Source organism: Mya arenaria, chromosome 12 (genome assembly GCF_026914265.1).
Source record: "Mya arenaria isolate MELC-2E11 chromosome 12, ASM2691426v1".
Lineage (NCBI taxonomy): Eukaryota > Metazoa > Mollusca > Bivalvia > Myida > Myidae > Mya > Mya arenaria.
Genome location: NC_069133.1, coordinates 35658612 through 35679200, shown reverse-complemented (window position 1 = coordinate 35679200; position 20589 = coordinate 35658612). Strand labels below are relative to the sequence as shown.

The 20589-nt window shown below is 34.0% G+C and overlaps 1 protein-coding gene across 1 annotated transcript; it reads right to left on the bottom strand.

The window, feature by feature from the left end:
• Window positions 1–1608: 1608 nt before the first annotated feature.
• On the bottom strand, window positions 1609–3222 carry LOC128210636 (myb/SANT-like DNA-binding domain-containing protein 3). Its single transcript, XM_052914988.1, has 3 exons — window positions 3039–3222; window positions 2621–2858; window positions 1609–2001 (listed from the first exon to the last, which is right to left on the bottom strand). The coding sequence occupies exons 1-3, from the start codon at window positions 3203–3205 to the stop codon at window positions 1609–1611; spliced, it is 798 nt and encodes a 265-aa protein (XP_052770948.1). The 5' UTR covers window positions 3206–3222.
• Window positions 3223–20589: the final 17367 nt, after the last annotated feature.

Sequence of the window (20589 nt, the reverse complement as noted above, 5' to 3'; positions counted from 1 at the left end):
TGACTTTAATTAACTTCTTTTAGCAAACATTTCTGAAACCTTTTTTTTACTTTAGAAAGCGCCTATTGCATACATAACATCAGCAACAATTCAATTAACGGCGTCATTATTAATATTTTCTTTAAAAATGACATAAGATGCTGCCAAAAAGCGTGTGTAACATTATTGAAAATTGAATGGATTCAGGCTAGGACTTACAAGTTTGTTCAAATGAGTATCAGTCAGTTGTTTATTTTTCCATGAAGAAAGTAGACCAACTGCAGTTGCGTATTCTGTAACAAAATTGTTGCTTGAAATATGTGAGTTAGCCCTTTTTGAACGCTTTGAATATCTTTTTACTTGCATTTAGCGAAGTTTGCAACATTTCACCGCCTGTTTTGTTCTTGCATATCCAATCCTACCCTCTTTCGAGACCCATACTAAAACCCCCATTGAAAACCGAGTACTTCAAAGGGGGATTTCACCCAGTACCATCTTTAAACAAAATAAAGACGCAGAGAAATGAGACACAGTCGTAATCGATAATTCATGGGATGGAAAACACTTAAAGTCAACTTCTTATCTGACATGTTAAATTTGCACTGGAAAATGAAACATACTTTAAAGTTCAAATCATTGTATACTATATATAACAGTCTTATCTTATAATAAGCAAAAACAAAAGTAGTTATGTAATTTTGAGCGTGAATGTCTTCATGACGCCCATACTTATTTGACTTATACGTATTTAGAACATTCTTTTAGCCGGACAATAGAGATTTGCTCTCATTTCTAAAGATGGTGAAGGATGATTGCGTATATATTAGATGCACATCCTTACTTAACCATATATGCTATTCAAAGCGTGAAATTGTTACAAATAAGTTACTTATTTTGCTGGCTCCGCTTATTCGCTTGAGCTACCGAATAGTTCTTAATTATCTTTTGCGTATGCATACCTTATACTAATTCGGTCATCATGGGTTTGGTTTTGTAACACAGTTTTGGAAATAATGGTTAGTGAAAAGCTCTCATGTCCAGCTGAACAATGCTCGAAACATCCATTGTACATGTACCGAAATATCCATCAACATTCTCTTCAAATGTGCCGTAGTATCCATCAACATCCTGTTTACATATGCCGTAATATCACGTGTTATGAACACCGTGTTTTTAAAGTGTTGTGCGTAGTGTGTTCCCGTTTAAACAAATTTCAAACAATAATTTTAACATCACAAAAAATAAACTAGATATTATAAAGTATGGGGTTAGTAGGCGATCTGATATGGGATATACGTGGCAACGGAAACCGTAATGGATGAGAGCGAAGCTTATACCCGAATATGGTTCCCTCTTTCCTGAATATCTCATATCGGGTCACCTACTTGCCTCAGAACGTATTTATCACGTCGACAACCTGCTTACATTGATCCAGAAGCCAACACTGTATGAGACATGTTTCATTCATTAGTCGGAAAATAGACGCCATTTGGATATATGTACATGTATTAAAACTTGTGACCCGGTATAGCAAAATATGGGGTATTCCTGCATACATGGATCTCTTGCGTTGCGTTATTCATGTTGAAGGCGTGATATATGGTTATATGTTTTGATGTAGCTATCACGTTACACATACAATTTACATATCATTTCCTTTTCCTGCAATTTCATAACTTTCATTTGTTGCTCAAAAAGTTCTTGTTCATGGCGTTTTTTCATTTTTAACGAGTCCATTTCATAAGCATGCTTTTCAAGTAGGAGTTTAACTTTGACATCATGTTCATGCTTCTCCAGGATACCTATTTCGGCACTTGGGTTGAATACATGGAAGGGTGTTTCTATAACCTTGGCAGGTTGAGATTTTACAGGTAAATCACTGACAAAAGAATGGCCGGAAGAAGCAGAAGTTTGGCTCAAAAACTCAGATGGATGGTTAATGATTCCCAAGTTGCTTGAACCGATTGACGTTCCGACATGTCCGTTATCGCTGAATTCCTCATGTTTTGCTTCAGGAACTACCTAAAACAATATTGATAGCTTTACTTTGATAAACTCTTTCCAAAGTGTTATCTAATAAATTTGAATGACTTCGTTTCCTGCATGCCTTAAAACATTGTTATTTGCAAAGTAGACATGGCTTCATTTTCTGAAGAAACTGATATTTCAACTTGATGCTTAACTGATTTAAGAGTATGCGCCCTCTGTTGCATGTATTCAACACATATTTCAAATATACTCATAAATAAATTCGCATTTGACTTTAACGTATTGCTGTGCAATAACGCTAGAAAATGGTTTTCTGAACTAAAATCAGTTATCTGGGTCTAAAAACTGTTTTTCTTTGAAAAATGTGTTGTTTATCTTCTCCCTACCGTACCTAACTATTAAAACTTCTATTACTCATATTTACAGTACATGATTCTATTTTTCTAAAACAACGATCTTTTATTTCCGTCATCTTGCAGTTTTTTTATAACAATTATCGTGCATTTTTAGTTTAAGAATATGAATAAAAAAATGGTTGATAAAGGATGATATTAACATGTAATAGTCTATTTCATAGCTCACTTATTCGTGTAAATTCGTAAGTACGTCTTAATTTGGACCTGTATGTGAAAATAATAAGTATGATACGTACTGTGTTATCCTGGTGAACATTGGTATCGTCGTTGTAGTCGTTTGAAAAGCTGCATGGCTCAGTCTTAACAATCGAACATACTTGTTCAGAGTAATATCCGATTTGGTTGACATTATTTGCGTGCCTATCCGTCTCCGAGTGCTTTCCCCGAATCGCCGCGACGTCGCTTTTTGCTCGCGTCTTTAAATTCTTCCAAAGTACTTTCAACTGTTGAGTGGTCCTTGGGTGGACTTCTTTCCTTAAAATCAGAAAAAAACAAGTGTATAAATGCCGATTTTCTTTATTAAGCTGTATGTGTGGACTTCATTGAAATGAAATTTCACAAATAACTACTAATAATTTACATGTATTACAAACAATAAATTAATGAATTATAAAAATACATAGCACTCGTTAAACAATGATGAAAATACAGTACCTGCAATTGTACTCCGTCGTTAAATTTGTCCACACCTTTTCTTTTTCAAGTATTTCATTCGTGCTATTAGCCTTTCTGAATATAACCTTCTCATTCTTTTTAATTAATGCTAGGAAGAATTCTTTTTCAAACGCCGAGAACACAACTGTTCCTTTCAGACGTGGCATTGTGAGTAAACTATGTAGATATATATCACTCCAACTGAACCAACGACTATTGATTGAACGTTGAATGATGTATGCGAATATAATCCTAGCGAAAGGCTGGGAGATCCTTTTAAATCCGATCTCCAATAAACTGCTTATACGATAAGGCTCAACTCAACTCAAATATAATCGGCTTACTCACTGGCTGGCGTGATAGTTATTTGACCTCGCTTCGAGTGAATGGCCGTTTAATCGATAACTGTCAAGAGAAATAATAATTGTATTTCAAACGCTGGTAAATTGAAAGAGAACTCGATTTATGAATACTTCTATCATTTCAATCTTAATCCTGCATAACATTTAGCTTTGAACGAATTTGAGAGTCTACGAGATGCATGCAGTTTACCTCTAGGTTTCGCGTAACGCGTTCCACTGTCTTGCTTACCTAATACCAAATTTACTTAAAACCAAATTAAATATTGCATATCAAAAAGAAAGGTTTCGGCACAATTTTCTACACATGAGAACATCTTTTAAAGATAGTTTATTTTCCAACATACTTCGTAGTTGATATGGTTAACTTCGAATGCCATTGATAAATGACCGCACACTTATTATTTTAGATATCAATACTGGTGTTATTAATGACGTCGTATCACCTTGCGGTTCATGCAATATCGACGATAAGTTTACCCGATACAACATACTAGGAAATGTCATTTTAGGCTTATGTCGCTTTTATAAAATTCATACGATTACGTTTGCCTATATCCGACCTCAATTGGCATATTGATTTTATATTTCAGCAAAAGTTGAAGGAGAAGATTTCTTCAAAACGGTACCGGGACTATGTGAGACCGTTGCGAGCCTTTGCACGATATCATGCGTGGCATCGCTAATGACGATTGCTATGATGAGTATGAACAGGTATTTCTTCATCTGCGCAAACGACATATACAGGAAAATATTTACTAGGAAACGCTGTATCGCCATATGCGTCTCCGTGTACTTTGTTGGTACTACTTTAGTCATTTTAAATACAGCAGGCGTCGGCGACCATGGCTTCGATAAAAAAAGTCTAGAGTGCATCTGGGACCGAATGGCAACGTACCCATTTACAGTCGTGTTTTCGATCGTTCTGGTATGGATTCCTTCGGTTATCATTGGAGCCTTTTACTTAAAAATATATCTGTTCGTGAGGACACATAGACTTAGGATAAAAGAGAATAGAAAACATTTTGGTGGAAATCAAACGCCGTTGAAAAGTTATCACCTTGCGAAGACATTGTTTGTCATCTACATTGTTTTTATCACATGCTGGGCGCCATATGCGCTGCTTATGGTGGCGGACTCCAAAGACACCTTTGCATACGAAGTGCATGTGTACATCACAATGTTTGCGCATCTGCATCCTTCTCTCAACTGGATGATTTACTACCTTACGAACAAACATTTTGCGAATGCATACAAAGAAGTATTTGCAAGTTGCTGTTTGAGTGAACGTCGCGCCTTGCCGGTGAGTGTCACTTCTGACGACTCAAATAAAACTGGAACAATGACGCTGTCAACTTTGAAAGCTACGAAAACAAAGCTGGAACATAGTCAGACATACTCGAGTTCTTGTGATGAAGTAGAGATGACTTTGAGATAGGAATGGTATCAAGATGGATTTGAACTTAACAATTCATGAAAAAAACAGTGTAGTTATTGTTTGAGTTGGGAAGTTTTGTCATAATAACACTTATTCAATTAGTTGTATGCCTTTTCCCTATTATCAGTTGTTTTTTTATAATATCAAGAAGCAATGCTTTTCATTTCTTTTAATATAGTATGTTATATTTACTGCACCCCCTACACGATTTATTTAAATTATAGACCAGCACAAAGCGCGTATGGGTAAAGTCACTGTATCCTACAATGTTGTCAAGAAGTGTGTAAAATAACTAGCGTGCGTAAAAATCAACGACATTATAACCTATTTGTACCTTATAGATTACACGGTTAAGCTCTGTTCCGATAGAGACTATTTCATGTACAAATAAAAGAAAGAGAGCACGTTTAAACGTAGTTTAATGTTTACTTAACTGTTTTGTATGATTATGCCAATCATAATTCAAATTACTGTGTTCGGAATAGTGTGATTCAAAGAAATGTCAGGTTAAGGTTGTGAAAATAATTATGCAATCAGCTTTTTCATGTTCCTGCTAACTGTCTGCTTTCAACCAGCACTGTGCTTTCAGGATGCTTGTCCATTTATAGTGTCGTTGAATTAAATGCTAAGTGTCCACTTTGCAATACCTTTAGCATACAAGATATGGACCAATATAGAAACTGTATAGATTAGCACTCGTGGATCCAGGGTGGAGGGTGCACACCTGGCTCACCCAACCCCTAAATTCATCAAGTTTACTTTTCAATATATGAGAAAAAAGTATTAAAATACACCACCATCGAACCATTTCCGACTAGCAATTGTAAAAAGGTTCCTGGTGATTACCCCCACCCTCTCCAACACTTTAAACCAAATAGATTTCGGTTCTGAGGGAGGGGTGTAAGTCAAAAGCTAACGCTCCTTAGTTACGACCCCATAAACGGTAAAACCTTGATTCGCCCCTGATTACAGTCAGGATTTGTTTTCTTTTGAGTATCACTTCATATAAGTTGATTCATTGAAATCAAGGACGTTCAGTCTTCACAGTTTTTGTTTTTGTTACTTATCATTTTTTCTTATATTCAGGTTTGTAAATTCCCAACTCGTTATTAAAATCGAACAACATGTGGCGTTATCCTTCCAACTTTGATTACAGGAACATAAAACTGAACTAAAGTTGACAAGCTAGCGTTCAATAAGTAGCGTGCGAATGAATCACAGCAATATGGAAGATAAATGGGGTATCAATGTAATATAGTTATATATTGCATCGAGTCAGAAACCAACGGCTATATTTTTCCCTGGTGGGGGCACTTAAAGAAGACATAAACAATGCCTTTAAACGTCATTGTTAGCCTAATTAAGATCCGTATGAAAGAACAGAGATCAGTGGATTGCGATTTCAGTATCAGTAATAATAAAATAATCTTTAAGATAAGAACGTTAAGTAATTAAGGAAGTTGTTCAACACAATAAATAAGTCTCTTCAGAAAAAGCCCCGTACACACCTACCTTAAAATTGCAGTGAAACAATATATCATAAACATTATTATCATGATTCCGGTCTTTGGGTTGTTGTTTCACTCGTGGATATAACTAGCAGATGTAAATACTATAACTCTCTCGAAAGCGACATAAACTTGAAGAAAATAATGATTGACGAAAACAAACTTTTATACTTTAATAAACACAACGATTTTACCAACCAAACAGCAGACCAATATTTTAAATGCGTTTGAGACAAAGCTCATAAAAAGTTTGATTTAAACAAACATTACCCAACTATTCATGATACAAACATCTTTAAAGAGAATAAAAATGTGTAATAGAGTCACTTGTCGAGTGTTTTATTGATAAGCTCTTGAGTGAAACTAACCATTTTGTTGCTTTCCCAAACTTGGTTCAACTCACATAATCATTAACCAAAATTAACCGAAAGTATGGCACAAAGATCATTTCAATTATCGACGTATTTTCGTTAGTTTGCTGCATATTTGCGTGAGTTACCATGGCATTGGTGCTTAGTAAATATTGAATGATACATCCGAAACGTTTAAAATGTTTATCTCTGTTTCGGTTTTGATGTGCCCTATATGCTACCTAGCGTTTAATGAAACCAAAACCATGTCTGTCAATCATTAAGATATCACCTCAAGGCTATATGGGTGGACGCTTTCTTTATTTATGCGTCTATAATTTTAGTTACCCATAAATATAGAACGCAAGAAATACTTAAGTATGGCAGGGAAATTCGGCTTGGGTCTAAAAAAGCTATCATGGCCTGGGAAGGCTTCTCAAAAATCGATTATGAATAAGTCATCAGCAGATTTAGCGAGAACCATACCCTAGAAATGCAATAATTTTAATTTCAGACAGTGCACATGATATCATTGCAACCACTTGCATAAGTGCTCTACTTATAACTCAGTTTAGCAGCTAGTGTCGAGTGACTCTTGTGCCGAGTGACTCTTGTGTAGACACACAAATGCTTGTGTAATATTAGTCAAGTATTAACACTCGTTAACACAAGAATTAAATATGAAATTAGATGATACGACGAAACCATATTATCATGCATAGTTATCTGCGTATTAAAGCATATAGTGTTAACTTGATGATAGTTTACTCGTATTTTACAAAAAAATAATAATGAAAAGTTACCTTATGATATATAGTCCAGTTTGTTATATACATCCATCATTTAGTGTTATCCAAGAAAGAGCTTATTCGCAATTAAGCACAAAACATTAAACTCTTCTTTGGTTAAGTAATAACATACCACACTGTAAATGATATTGTATATCTCGTATCATTCTTGTTGTAAATTATTATGTAATCAACCCCACACTGTATCACTATCAACTTACATACACAAAGTACAGTTATTTATTATTATTCATGTATATATATATATACATGAATAATAATAAATAACTGTACTTTGTGTATGTAAGTTGATAATGATACAGTGTGGAGTTATATATATATACATTACAAATATAATGAGAAAATGTATCGGATGTAAAGCTTGACTAAATCGGAATGTGGATATCAATTCTAACTCCAGTTTAATACAGACATATATATATATATATATATATTATACTTGTTTAAACACAAACTACCTAACAAAACTTGTAAAAAGCGATTTGCCAATAATGTTTCTTCAATTTAAAAATCAGACCAGTTGGGGTTAACCGAGAGTGTAAACCGATGATTTGTTTAATATATAAATATGGAATTTTTCAAATGTCTAGACAAACCCACACATGCCAATGCTCTTAAAACATTTAAAGTTGGCATTGACATGATTTGTCTTTGTCTAGAAAATAGCATTTGCTATATTATTCATATTGATCACATATGAAAGCTATTTGGAAATTGTCATTATGCTAAATGTTCTGTTCCAAAATTACTTTTCATGGTATTCTAAATCATTATTTAGATGAACCAATTATGTTTTCATCAAATTACCGGTGTTTTAAATCATTATTCATCTATGATAATGCTACACTACGTCTATTATATTCAGTATATTTATGACAATGACTAGTCTTCTACCTATTCATTCCTTTATTGATTTATCTTAAAGTGACACTCTTATTCAAAATCAATACATACACATGTGTAACAAACATCCGATTTGACTGATAAACATTTAACTACTTACTAAACAATGCATTAAATGGAAAATATTAATTACTGATAACAAGATTATAACCGTGTATTTAATAGCAGAAAGGGTAAAATTTTTAAATGATTGGTGAATGCTAAAAGATTTACTATGGTCTACTATAGTCTCATAAGATAGAAATACCGTGTTTTATGCTCATTCCTTTCGAATTAAACTCGGTTTCCTTCATAAGATCCATTGTTTTCAACTTTTATTCATCCTTTTTGGAATATTAAAACAATATTATTAATTGTGGTAAATCTTATTTGGGAGTAAGAGTGCATCTTTAACTTTTTCTTACACATCTAATTATTCTAAATAATACCATGTAAAACATGTATATTGAACAAGACCAATGGCGAGCATCCATCGGATTATACTACGCTAAAATAAATGGGTTAACAAGGCAATGACGTACATTTAGTCACCAATTACTTTTTTCTTAGAATTTATCCTCAATTTAAGCGGAAAATTGTGCGTATTGTTGACCAACTTGTCTTGTTTCAACAACTTTTTCTAAACATTTGTTTTATACAAATGTCAGGTGACTTCAAAGAAACAAATTTTAGTATAAGATCTTATTGGGTAGACAGTACTTTGTCGATATTAGGTATACATAAGTATATGTACATTACTATATTATTAACCGTTCTAACGAGTTGTACAGGATCCAGGGCCGATTACTAAAGTAGGGAGTGATTCCAAATATTCGCAGTATAAGAAATAAATTATAACTACATAAATGAACAAATACCAGATGAATATACATGTATTATGTTTTACTGAAACATACCTTTCAAATGAAGTTTCAGACTCAAAAGTAAAACTTGATAACTTCAACACTGTCGAAAATATGCAATAATTTCTCCTGTGGGATTAAATTTCGGAACGGATTTGAAACTAGCCTAGAAAGAGCCTTTGAAATTTCCTCACGATCAGTAATAGTCGTTACTTTGAATGAAAAAATATAGAAATAATAAACTCACTCTGAAAATTATGACAATATATCTCAAACAAATTATTTATTATTTAGTGATAAAGATAAGCCCTTAATGAATATTTGGCATATATTTTCACAATAGACAATATTAATTAAATGGAGTTACCTCTGTTCTAATCATGGTCTGCTGAAACTGTTGGCAATTTTAAAATAACAGACCCAGATATTACCGATATACTCAGTAATTTGGATGTAAAAAGGCCACTGAACTATATTGAAATAAGCCACTTCCTACTAAGAAATACTCCGAATTCAATTTGCGAGCCATTATGTCAACCTTTTAATAAATCACTGTCAAAAAGTCAGTTCCAAAACAATTGGAAACTAGCAAATATTCTCCCACTGTATAAAAAGGAGACAAATCAACGGCATCTAACTACAGACTGTGAGGCCAGCTTCATATATTTATACTATAACCATGATTGAACTATTTTACTTTAAAGTGCCTTGTATCGAAACACTTTTGTGCAAGAAACAAACACCATAACAAGTATGCAAAAAGCAGATTGGACAATCCCTAAAATACTAGTTATCTTAACTACATATATACAGTGATGATCTTACACAGCTGTTACCATATACATGGCATTCGTAATTATTAAGGTCAAAATGCTTCAAGACTTTGTATTGTCATTATAAACGCTATGCTATGTTTGTCAAGCTATGCTATGCACAACAACCAATGTACGCTATATTTGTATATGTAATCATATTGCTGCGAATCTATCGCGTCGCCATGAAAACGCCAACCAAATTATTGGCCCGGCCTTAGCTCTTTGCGATGTATGATGAAGATGGGTATAAAACAGAAATGCGAAATTCAGTACCCAATGCTATGTTTGCGATGCTGGAACGCTTCAAAACTTGTAGTGTCATTATATACGCTATGCAAGGTTTGTTATGCTATGCTATGCAAATTCAACCACTGTACGCTATGTTTGTATATGTTATAAATCATATTGCTGCAAATCTATCGCGTCGCCATGAAAACGCCAACCAAATTATTAGCAGGTGACTCTTTTAGTAAAACTTTTTTGAGGCTACTTTGGCCCGGGCCTTAGATCTTTGCAATATATGATGAAGATGGGTATAAAACAAAATTGCAAAATTCAGTACGCTATTTATGTTTCCGATGCCGGAACGCTTCAAGACTTTTATTGTCATTATATACGCTATGCTAGGTTTGTCATGCTATGCTATGCAACAACAACCACTGTACGCTATATTTGTATATGTAATAAATAATTTTGCTGCAAATTTATCGCGTTGCCATGAAAACGCCAACCAAATTATTGGCAGGTGACACATTTAGTAAAACTTTTCTGAGGCTACTTTGGCCCGGGCCTTAGCTCTTTGCAATATATAATGAAGATGGGTATAAAGCAGAAATGCGAAATTCAGTACGCTATACTATGTTTGCGATGCCAGAACGCTTCAAGAATGTTTTGTCATCATATACGATATGCAAGGTTTGTCATGCTATGCTATGCAACAACAACCCGTGTACGCTATGTTTGTATATGTAACAAATCATATTGCTGCAAATCTATCGCGTTGCCATGAAAACGCCAACCAAATTATTGGTAGGTGACACATTTTGTAAAACTTCTCTTAGGCTACTTTAGCCCGGCCTTAGCTCTTTGCAATATATGATGAAGATGGGTATAAAACAGAGATGAGAAATCCAGTACGCTATGCTATGTTTGCCAAGCTATGTCCGCCATGCTATACACCCATTGTACGCTAAATTTGTATAAGTAGTAAATCATATTTCTGCGTATATATCGCTTCGCCATGAAAACGCCAACCGAATTATTGGCAGGTGACCCATTTAGTAAACCTTTCCTGAGGCAATATTGGTCCGGACCTTGATCACGAGTTGCAATATACGACAAAGGTTGGTACAAAACAGAAATGCGAAATTCAGTTTTTATATCTTGCCAAATGCTTCAATACTCTGCTCTTTATAACGCAATTTAGTTATACATACATATATGCAATGTTTGCTACGCTCGCTATGCTATGTCTTGTTAAAGCCGTTATTAAGTCATTTTTTATGTGCATAACACATTGATTTGCGCATTCGAGAACTGCACGCTCTTTTTTTGGGTTATATTTCGTGTTGCCAAGCCAAAAAAATCCAAAATATTTGACCCACTGATTAGGTTTAATATTTGGTGCGTGTTTTTTTTTTGGACAGATCGGCTTCCACGACATCAGCCTCTCATTGGCGATTGGCAACTCTCAAATATCAGTTTATGGACAATTTGTGGTATTTAAATAGATTGGTCGAATCAGATCATAGATATGCCATGACAGAACCGTTGATATTTTACCGACATTTCGTCCGAGCCTTGCCCATTATTTCCCAAACATAAGATAAAGACAATGAAAATGAAATAAATATTGAAAAGGCTTTGTTTTTCTTGAATGTTATGATGGGTGATAGAATATCAACTTCGGGCTTGCCCTTGATGCTGCTCTGCTTCTGATCTTAAGTATACCAATAATGCAAAACACTTTCTTCAAAGATGAAATTGTATTGTTGTTTTATCGACTATGAGAAGGGTTTTGATAAAATTACATGATCTCATTTAATTTATAGAATTCCAGTTCAAGATTGATGATTTTATTCTTGGTTGACGATATATTGTCAAATAATAATATAGAAGGATTTACTCCATAAACGATGTAAAGTCATATCTGATTTTATTTGCAAGTGACGCTGATATGTTTGCTCATACCCATCAGGCCTTTCAATGCTCGATGATTTACAAGTCCTCTGTGTGTTATGGGATCTCAAAGTTAATACATCAAAAACTAAAATAATGATATACGAAAGAGGCAGAAAATCAAACTTTACATTTAACATGAATAATACAGATCTAGAAATACTTTAATCATTTAAATATTTTGGTATAACCTTGTTCAAGAATGGAAACTAGAAATAAAACACATTGCACAACTTCCCCATTATGCCTTACACAATTTGTTTATCTTTAATTATAATCAACTTAAGCTTAATATCAAGGAAAAAATCTTTTTGACAGTCTCATTGGATCAATTCTTAATAATGGTTTAGAAATCATTGGATACCATCCAGCAAAAGACATTGTACTAATTCATAGTAACTTTATGAGATTTTAATTGAACGAAAGAGTGCTTAAGTATTGGATAAGAATATCAAAATCCTATCATTCATACTTAATAAAAAATACATATGAAATGTTAAAAAGTGACGTTGACAACAATAATGCATACAATGACATGAATTGGGCATATCAAACAAAGGAAATATTAGATGAAAGTGGAATGTCAGAAATATGGTTAAATATTTTGTAATATGAATGCCATCGAGATGAATATCATTTTCTTTTTGTTATGTCAAAAATATTATTATTTACGAAAACAATTCTTTAAATCATATTTTTGCCATTGACCAACACAACAAAATAGAATAACCCTTTGTCCTCAGACAGCGGAAAAACTATGCACAATGTTAGTGAACATTTAAAGCATGCATCGTCACATTATAAAAATATAAAACAGATATATAGAATACACAAAGATAAACAATCAAAATATTTAATATATAATAGTTTCATGTATAACACGTTTCAATGATTTTTGTATCAGTGACAGATTTTTTAGAAATTACTCAAAAATGGAAAGAAAAAAAGAATAAAAGGAAATCATCAACCAAGTTACACACAATTCAGCGTGCATGATGAAAAATTTACTCCATAGATATGTTTCAGATCGAATCTACTCTATTTACATCCTTAATCTCATCAAAGTTGTAAGTGTGAGAGTGAACATATTCTTTTCTTTACCTTCTTAATATGTTTTAGGTGTCCTCCACCTTTTGCTCATCCTGGACTTCATTGCGACTGTATGTGTAAGAGGTTCGCTTAGAGAAAAGTACGAAATAAAGGGTACAGCGCACAACAATTGTCTTGCCATTGCATTTCTGACCATTGTGTTCTTTTATACAGGAAGCCAGTGAAATCAAGTAACCTCCTCATAGTCAAACGTCGACGGCCAGAGAATAAATTAATAAATCCGATGTACGAAAACGTGAATTTTGGATGCCTGGTGAATACATACTATATTGGAAACATTCAAAAATATTCTATGAGGAAGATTGTCGACGGACAATTTCATTGCAAATTTTATGTTTTGGTTTTACAGATTGCAAGATTTGACAGCTATCATTCCATTGAGTTGAAATATAAAACGAAAAAAAAACTGCAATTATGCATATATAATGTATTTTCTGATATGTGTTTAACATACTCGCATTAAGCAATGCCCTTTTCAAATCATGCAAACATTGCACTGAGTTACCAGGCAGAATTGACAGTATAATAAAAGGTTTATATACATAGGAACGCAGACTTTATTATGCAATTTGACTCAAACATAATAATAATTAAAGTATATTGTTCGTGCATCTTGGTAAATAATTTCGCAATGTAATAAATCAGAACTGACGGGATTTATGCGCAATATTTACGAAATATAACTGTCGTCCATTCGGTTTTTCTCGTTTTTTTTTCATTCATAATATCAAGTCCTCATTCAACCTGTGCATGTTCAAACCAGTACAGATCATTTATTGCTTCGCTTCATTGCAAAACCGTTGAGTGCTGCAAAATAAAGAAAACACATCCAAAAGAACGATTGCTTCCCAATCCATGTAGCATCCCGGGACAAGCCAGATATTGTGTAGCTCCTACTTGAAAACAAATGTGATGTCAATGTCAAGGATGCTGTTAGTAATCAGTCCACAATTTGTTGAATAAAATTTGGTTCTACCCTGTTAAAATTGTCGCTGCTTAGGCAAGCATACACAGCTGCAGCAAGAAATACATTTTAAAACTTCATTTCTAGGAGCTAAAATTGAATAATAAAACAACCACAAATAAAGTGTTGTCAAATTGAAAATTTGATTTTAACAGAGAAATTACAGCCTTTTTCAGGATGAATAATTCGATCTAATAAAACATATAAAACATGGCATTGCAGACCATACACAGAGGCAGTCTAACTGAGGATGCGATTGGACGTAAAGTTTTGCTTTGATCCATTTAGCATCCTGAGTCCAATTGCGCAGTACATTTACTTGCATAAGGCCCTTAAATTAATGCATTGTTTTATTTGTATAAATATAAATTTAAGTGTTTATCCAGCCATCCACCATGCTGCCATGAAGGGCCATGCAGATATTGTTCAGACGCAAATTGACGCTGGCTCAGAGATTGATGCGCAAGAAAATGTTTGTTTTTGTACATATTCATTGTAGGTAAAGCACATAACCATGGCATGTTTTAGTTCTAAGTTCCCATTTCTCATTATTACTGTTCATTTTTAAAAAAGGCTCTAACATAACTTATAAATTGTTGTTTTTATTTCAAACATTATCTTTCCTTACGAAGATACATTATTATACATTATATAGCTGTACATGACATGTCTCATCTTACAAATATTAGATATCGTAAACTACAGCATACTAAAAATGTATGTTATTGTTTTCTGAAAGATTGGACTGCCCTGCACAACGCAGCATATTGGTGTCTACCAGATGTTGTTAATGTCCTGCTCAAAAATGGCTGTGATGTACACAATCAAAACAAGGTATACATTGCAATGTAAATAAGTTTCGTTGACTTAAAAACTTTGCTAAATGCTGCGGTGGCTTGAGTTCATTTATACTCACACATAGGCAAGGCCCATTCAGCAAGTGCCTCGATAATATTGTTAGTCATATTTTGCTCTTTGGAGCATAGTGCACAGACACAATGTAGCCCTCTTAAAAGCTATCCTGGTTCTTTAACATGCACCAGTGTAAAGCACGGTCTTACGGGTCCTATTGGAAGACAAATTCAAATTTGCGCTCCAATAGGATTAGAGCAACGTCATATAACCAACGATATATGACGCTACAAAAAGTAGCTATTCTTTTATCCAAACTTATGTTGTCAGTTAGATTTCTCTTCAAACAAATACTCATTTGCCGAAGATACTGCTATTTTTTATCGTAATAAATAATTTAAAGAAAAATGTGATCAATCCTTAACTATCCATATTTTTTTGGGGGGGCTATGAAATGGTTGAATGACAACCAGTGTCGTGTTAACTCAAACAAATCAATTGGTTACTCTCATGAATCACTTTATTCACATCAACCATGTTAAAAATGATTATTCACAATGACTGTATGACAGCCATCTATGCTTAAGGATGAGCGTACAGCCCTACATGAGTGCAAGATCACAACAAAAGAATGACATCCAGCTGGGAGGGATAGAACGCTCTCTGATAGGCAGTGTATAGTATGAATAGCAAGAGCAGTGATTGGGTGAGGTAAGTGATCTGAGTAAGATTGCTCTCTTGCTTTCTTGTTTGTCTCCCTTTCATCATGTTTCCTCATATGACAATTTGCACTGTTCAACGCGTTAAAGCTGCACTCTTGCAGATTGACAGTTTTGACTTTTATTTTTGGTCTAGATTTTAGCTGATTTTGGCATCAATGCCTTTATTTCAATATTTTAAGATAACTCATTAAAGAACAGATCACAATTGTTTGGAAAACTGCCAAATAATCATTTTTTCTGAAAGTGTTAGAAACGCTTTTAGCCATAAAACACAAATTTACGAAGGTTACTCTGAAAATTTGTGATCTGATGTTTTGTCAACAGTCTTTTATCACTGGTGTCCAGACATTAGTGCAAAAGATGGCTTATTCTAAGACAAAAAATAAAAAAAGTTGTTAAAACAGTCAATCTGTTAGAGAGCAGCTTTAAGTTAGGTCATGTGGGTAAAAAGTGTTTGCTTGACATGCTACTTACTGAGCTGACCTGTACGGTTGTCCCTATTCAGGTTTAGTGTGAGTTCTTTATATGCGCTGTTAATTCAGTGTGCTCATAATTATCAAAAAATATACAGTATGTATCCTCAAATTCCTCTCAGAAATATGAGAAAGGATGTCAACCTGGAAAAAAGGTATTTTGGTACAATGTTAACCCTTTTGAACAATTATTATCATTATTGTATACATGTAGTAATACATATAAATATTTAACAGAAAGGATTTATTAAGTTCAAAAATGAACTGCAAAAAAGTATATTTTATAACGTAGATTAAAAACACATATTACATTTACACTGTTGAGGAATTTCTGCATTTAATTACATTGCGTATTGCTCCTCAGACAATAATGTATTTGTGTAGGCTTTGGATGTCTATAAAATAAATTTTAATTGCCCTTGAATTTTAAAACGTTTCCCTTGTGTACAGTTTTTATTTTGTTAAAACAAGTCAACAATCTATCATACCATGTGTCGTATCTTAAAATGAAAATTTATAGTTATTACAAATAGAAATTCTGTATGGTGCTTGAATTCTGAATGTTTTACTCTGATCTCATATGGGTGAAAAGTGAGAGCACTAATCACTGTGCTAACTTGATAATTATTTCTTCAGACGTTCTGGACAGCCACTAGGCGGCTGACAGAGACAATGATGAGCTCGTGTACATTCTCCTGGAGGCAGGGATAAACCCAACAGTCAGGGATATGGTGAGGCTGGTTCTCATTGTCATTATTTACATTTGACAATCGCAGTATGGTGTGTAAAACTATGAACTATTTATGTTGAAACAAGGATTGATAAATAGATGTGATATACCAAATATGGACTGCAATTTTTACCTCGAAATAGCCATTAATTCGAGAAAGTGATCTCAGATTATTGATAAAAACAATATTTTAACAATGAAGGAATCAAATTGGGACCAACATTTAAATTCGAAATAGCAATAATTCGGAATAAACCGTGCTCAGTATAGCGGTGTTTAAATGTAGGTGTTAAAAACTTGACATGCATCCATTATTTGAACACCGATTTAAAGTCATTTATACATGTAAAGCAAAATTAGAAAGTTCCTCCCATATTTTATTTATGACAGTATCTGTTCTAATCTATATTTTCTGTTCTGATGTTACTATATTTTGTATAGGATGCTAGAATACATAGGGTGCAGGCAAAAAAAATGGTGAAAAAAAAACCGGGTAAAAACGCTTTATACCAAAGATAGAACGCAGTGGAAATTTGCCAAAATCGGTGCTGAAAATCGGCAACAAGCATATTTGTTTTGATGATTTGTTTGTGTTATCGGTCAAAAGGAGACACAGTCTTTACCACAGTCCTTTCAATGCTAAGTTAGATTCTTTATATTTTCTGTTTCAGAGAGGTGAAACGGCCCTGGAGAGGGCCAGGTCTGACCAGATGAAAGATATACTCAAGACAGCCATCGACATTCACAAAGAGATGAATATGGTTAACACCACCACCCTACTAAACACACTCAAAGCTGTCTCCAAGCCAGCGTCAACCTACAAACCTGCCTGTCATGCTAACTTAAAGGTATTTTAATTAAAAAAATGTCATTTATTGGATAATAGTGTAATATAATAAAATATTTTTGAATCAATGATTCTGTATGGATTATTTCAACATAAATTGGTTTGATAGTTCCTCTTCTTGATTCCATCAAATAGTGCACATCGAAAAGGTCAAATATGGAGAACTTGATAATCCAAGAGTTTACATATATTTTTTCTATTGATGTTCCGATAAAGCCTGATGTCGGCGACAATCGATTGTATTTGGTCATAATCGATCATTTATTCAATCCGTGTCTTTTTTCTCGTTATTTGCATCCGGTTTTCTGCCAATTTTCTCCATAGAGTTCAGTTAGTTGAGTTATTGTGCAAGAATAAAACTATAATTAAGATATTATCAAAACACGATTATACTTTCGATAATCGGTTGCTTGAACCGATTATTGGTAGTCTGGAACTGATTTTCAACACTATTTTTTTCCATAAAGCTATTGGCTGGATAATTCAACTTAATATTATGTCAAAAGTTACGTCATCTTCCTCACTGCATAGATTCTACCATCTTTGTTTTTTCATCAGATGTCTTGTTCAGATTAGAAATTGTCTGCAATGTGATTGTAATACTGTACACATGTCTTACATTTCAGTCTAAATCTTTCTTGCCTGCTGACTGGAAACCAGTGAGCAATGCGAATGTGAAAAATCTGATCAATGAAAAGAAGTCCAAGCTTTCAGCCATGACTTCCCAGAAATATCGGACTGAACTGGCCCGGAGAGCGGGTACTAATGTCATAGAGGACCAGAAAATAACTGACAAGAGTGGGCATGGTTTCGTTATTGAGGACAAGCAACAAGCTGACGAAATTGTAGATAAGAAAGGGGTTGATGATGTTTTAATAGAGAGTGGGGGCACGGATGTAAATAATTGTTTAGAGAAAGATCATAAAGTGGAAGGGTCTGAAGATGAAAGGGCTGGTGATAATGATGGTGAATCTGATGCACAAAGTAATGAAGCAAGTGAAGATACTACAACTAGATCTGATGGTAAAGAAAGGACAGATGATGTAATGCAAAATGTTGAGATATATGTTAATTCAAAGGCACCTGATAGTGAAATGGGAACGGTAGAAAATGAGGAGACAGAGTTAGCAGAAAAAAAGAATAGTCACTGGTCTTGCCACTCATAATAATTGTTCGAGTGTAGAAAGAAATGAAGTGGAAACAGGTGATGCAATACAGTATCTAAGCATGTATAGACAATGCTGACATATAAGGTTCAGCAAAAACTTCAACGATTGGGTTCAACGTAAATGATATTGTAAATCTGTTAATGTTCGTAATAGGAAAGATGTGCTTGGTGGTTCAGACTCTTGATGATACATTGTGCCTTATTAACTATTTTACAGTATGAAACAAATGGAGGCATTTCCAAAATATGGAGGGTTTTTTTCGCAAGTGAATCCGAGGGACGTTTTGTTTTATGTGATTTAAACCTGCTTTTGTCATTTATAGAAATGTTTTCTTTTTTAGTGAGTTTAGTCAAGTTATATAATACATATGTATTAACCTTAATTATTTCTACATGTATGCTGATGTTTTGACATTTTGTAATGTTAACTTGTCAGGTTTTCATATTTCGATGTTAATTAACACTGAAAAGAAACAATATAATGTTTGAACTGTAAATCTGGATATAAAGCAAAAGCCATCATGGCAATTAAACTAGAAACGTTTTAACAGCATGCTACGTTAATGTATTTGAATATTACAATGGTATTAACATTGGGATATCCCAGTAGGCGTAAAAATACATTTGGTTCGGGTACCAGACCCTACATACGAAATAGGGTGGTGGTGGTGTGTAAGCTCATTCATACTCGCACTCGGGCCTTGCCCATTCAGCGAGTGCTCCGTTAAGATTGTTAGTCATTGTTAGGTTTTTGGAGCGTAGTGCACAAACAGAATGTAACCCTGGTTAGAGCTACCCTGGTTCTTTAACGTGCATCAGTGTATAGCACTGCCACACGGGACCCCCATTTAACGTCCTTTCCCGGAAGACGATAAGTATTTTTTAGTGAGGCAACGGGTAATCGAACCTGCATCCCCTGATTTAACAGTCAAGTGTGTTACCACTAGACCACGGATTCGCCAATAACAAAATAGGCACAGACCCTACCGTTTTTAATTCGGTTGGTAGTCAGTTTATGAATGAATATGTAGTTTAAAACCTAAAAACTTAATACAGAAGATTACTTTAACATCATTTATCCAATGATGACAATAAAGTTCTGATATAAAGCCTAATGCCTACCTATACACTACCCATTTTTTTCAAACGGATGTAACCCTAACTAAACCTATTTTATTTGACCTGACAAAAATGCTGCTTTAAAGTCCAACATGATAAAAGCCTTTCGAAGTTGCCGCTTACATAAGATGGGCTTTATTTTTTTACATCAATGTAATTAATGTTTCAGGATATTGAAAATACTAAACTGTTGTGCAATATTATATTTTAACTTATACAGAAAGTGTTCCGTCATGACATAGCTTGAAATTTATATACCTGTGAATATTTGTTTAAAGAGGACTCTTGAAAAAACAACAATACTGAATTATGTCTTTACATTTCAAATCTAAATTTGTGTACATGTATTGTGCTTATAACTCGT

Coding starts and splice junctions, on each gene's coding strand:
- LOC128210636 (XM_052914988.1), bottom strand. CDS start 3,205: ATGCCACGTCTGAAAGGAACAGTTGTGTTCTCGGCGTTTGAAAAAGAA. Junction 2,859..3,038: donor ACGACGGAGTACAATTGCAG/GTACTGTATTTT, acceptor TCTGATTTTAAG/GAAAGAAGTCCACCCAAGGA. Junction 2,002..2,620: donor ATGTTCACCAGGATAACACA/GTACGTATCATA, acceptor ATATTGTTTTAG/GTAGTTCCTGAAGCAAAACA.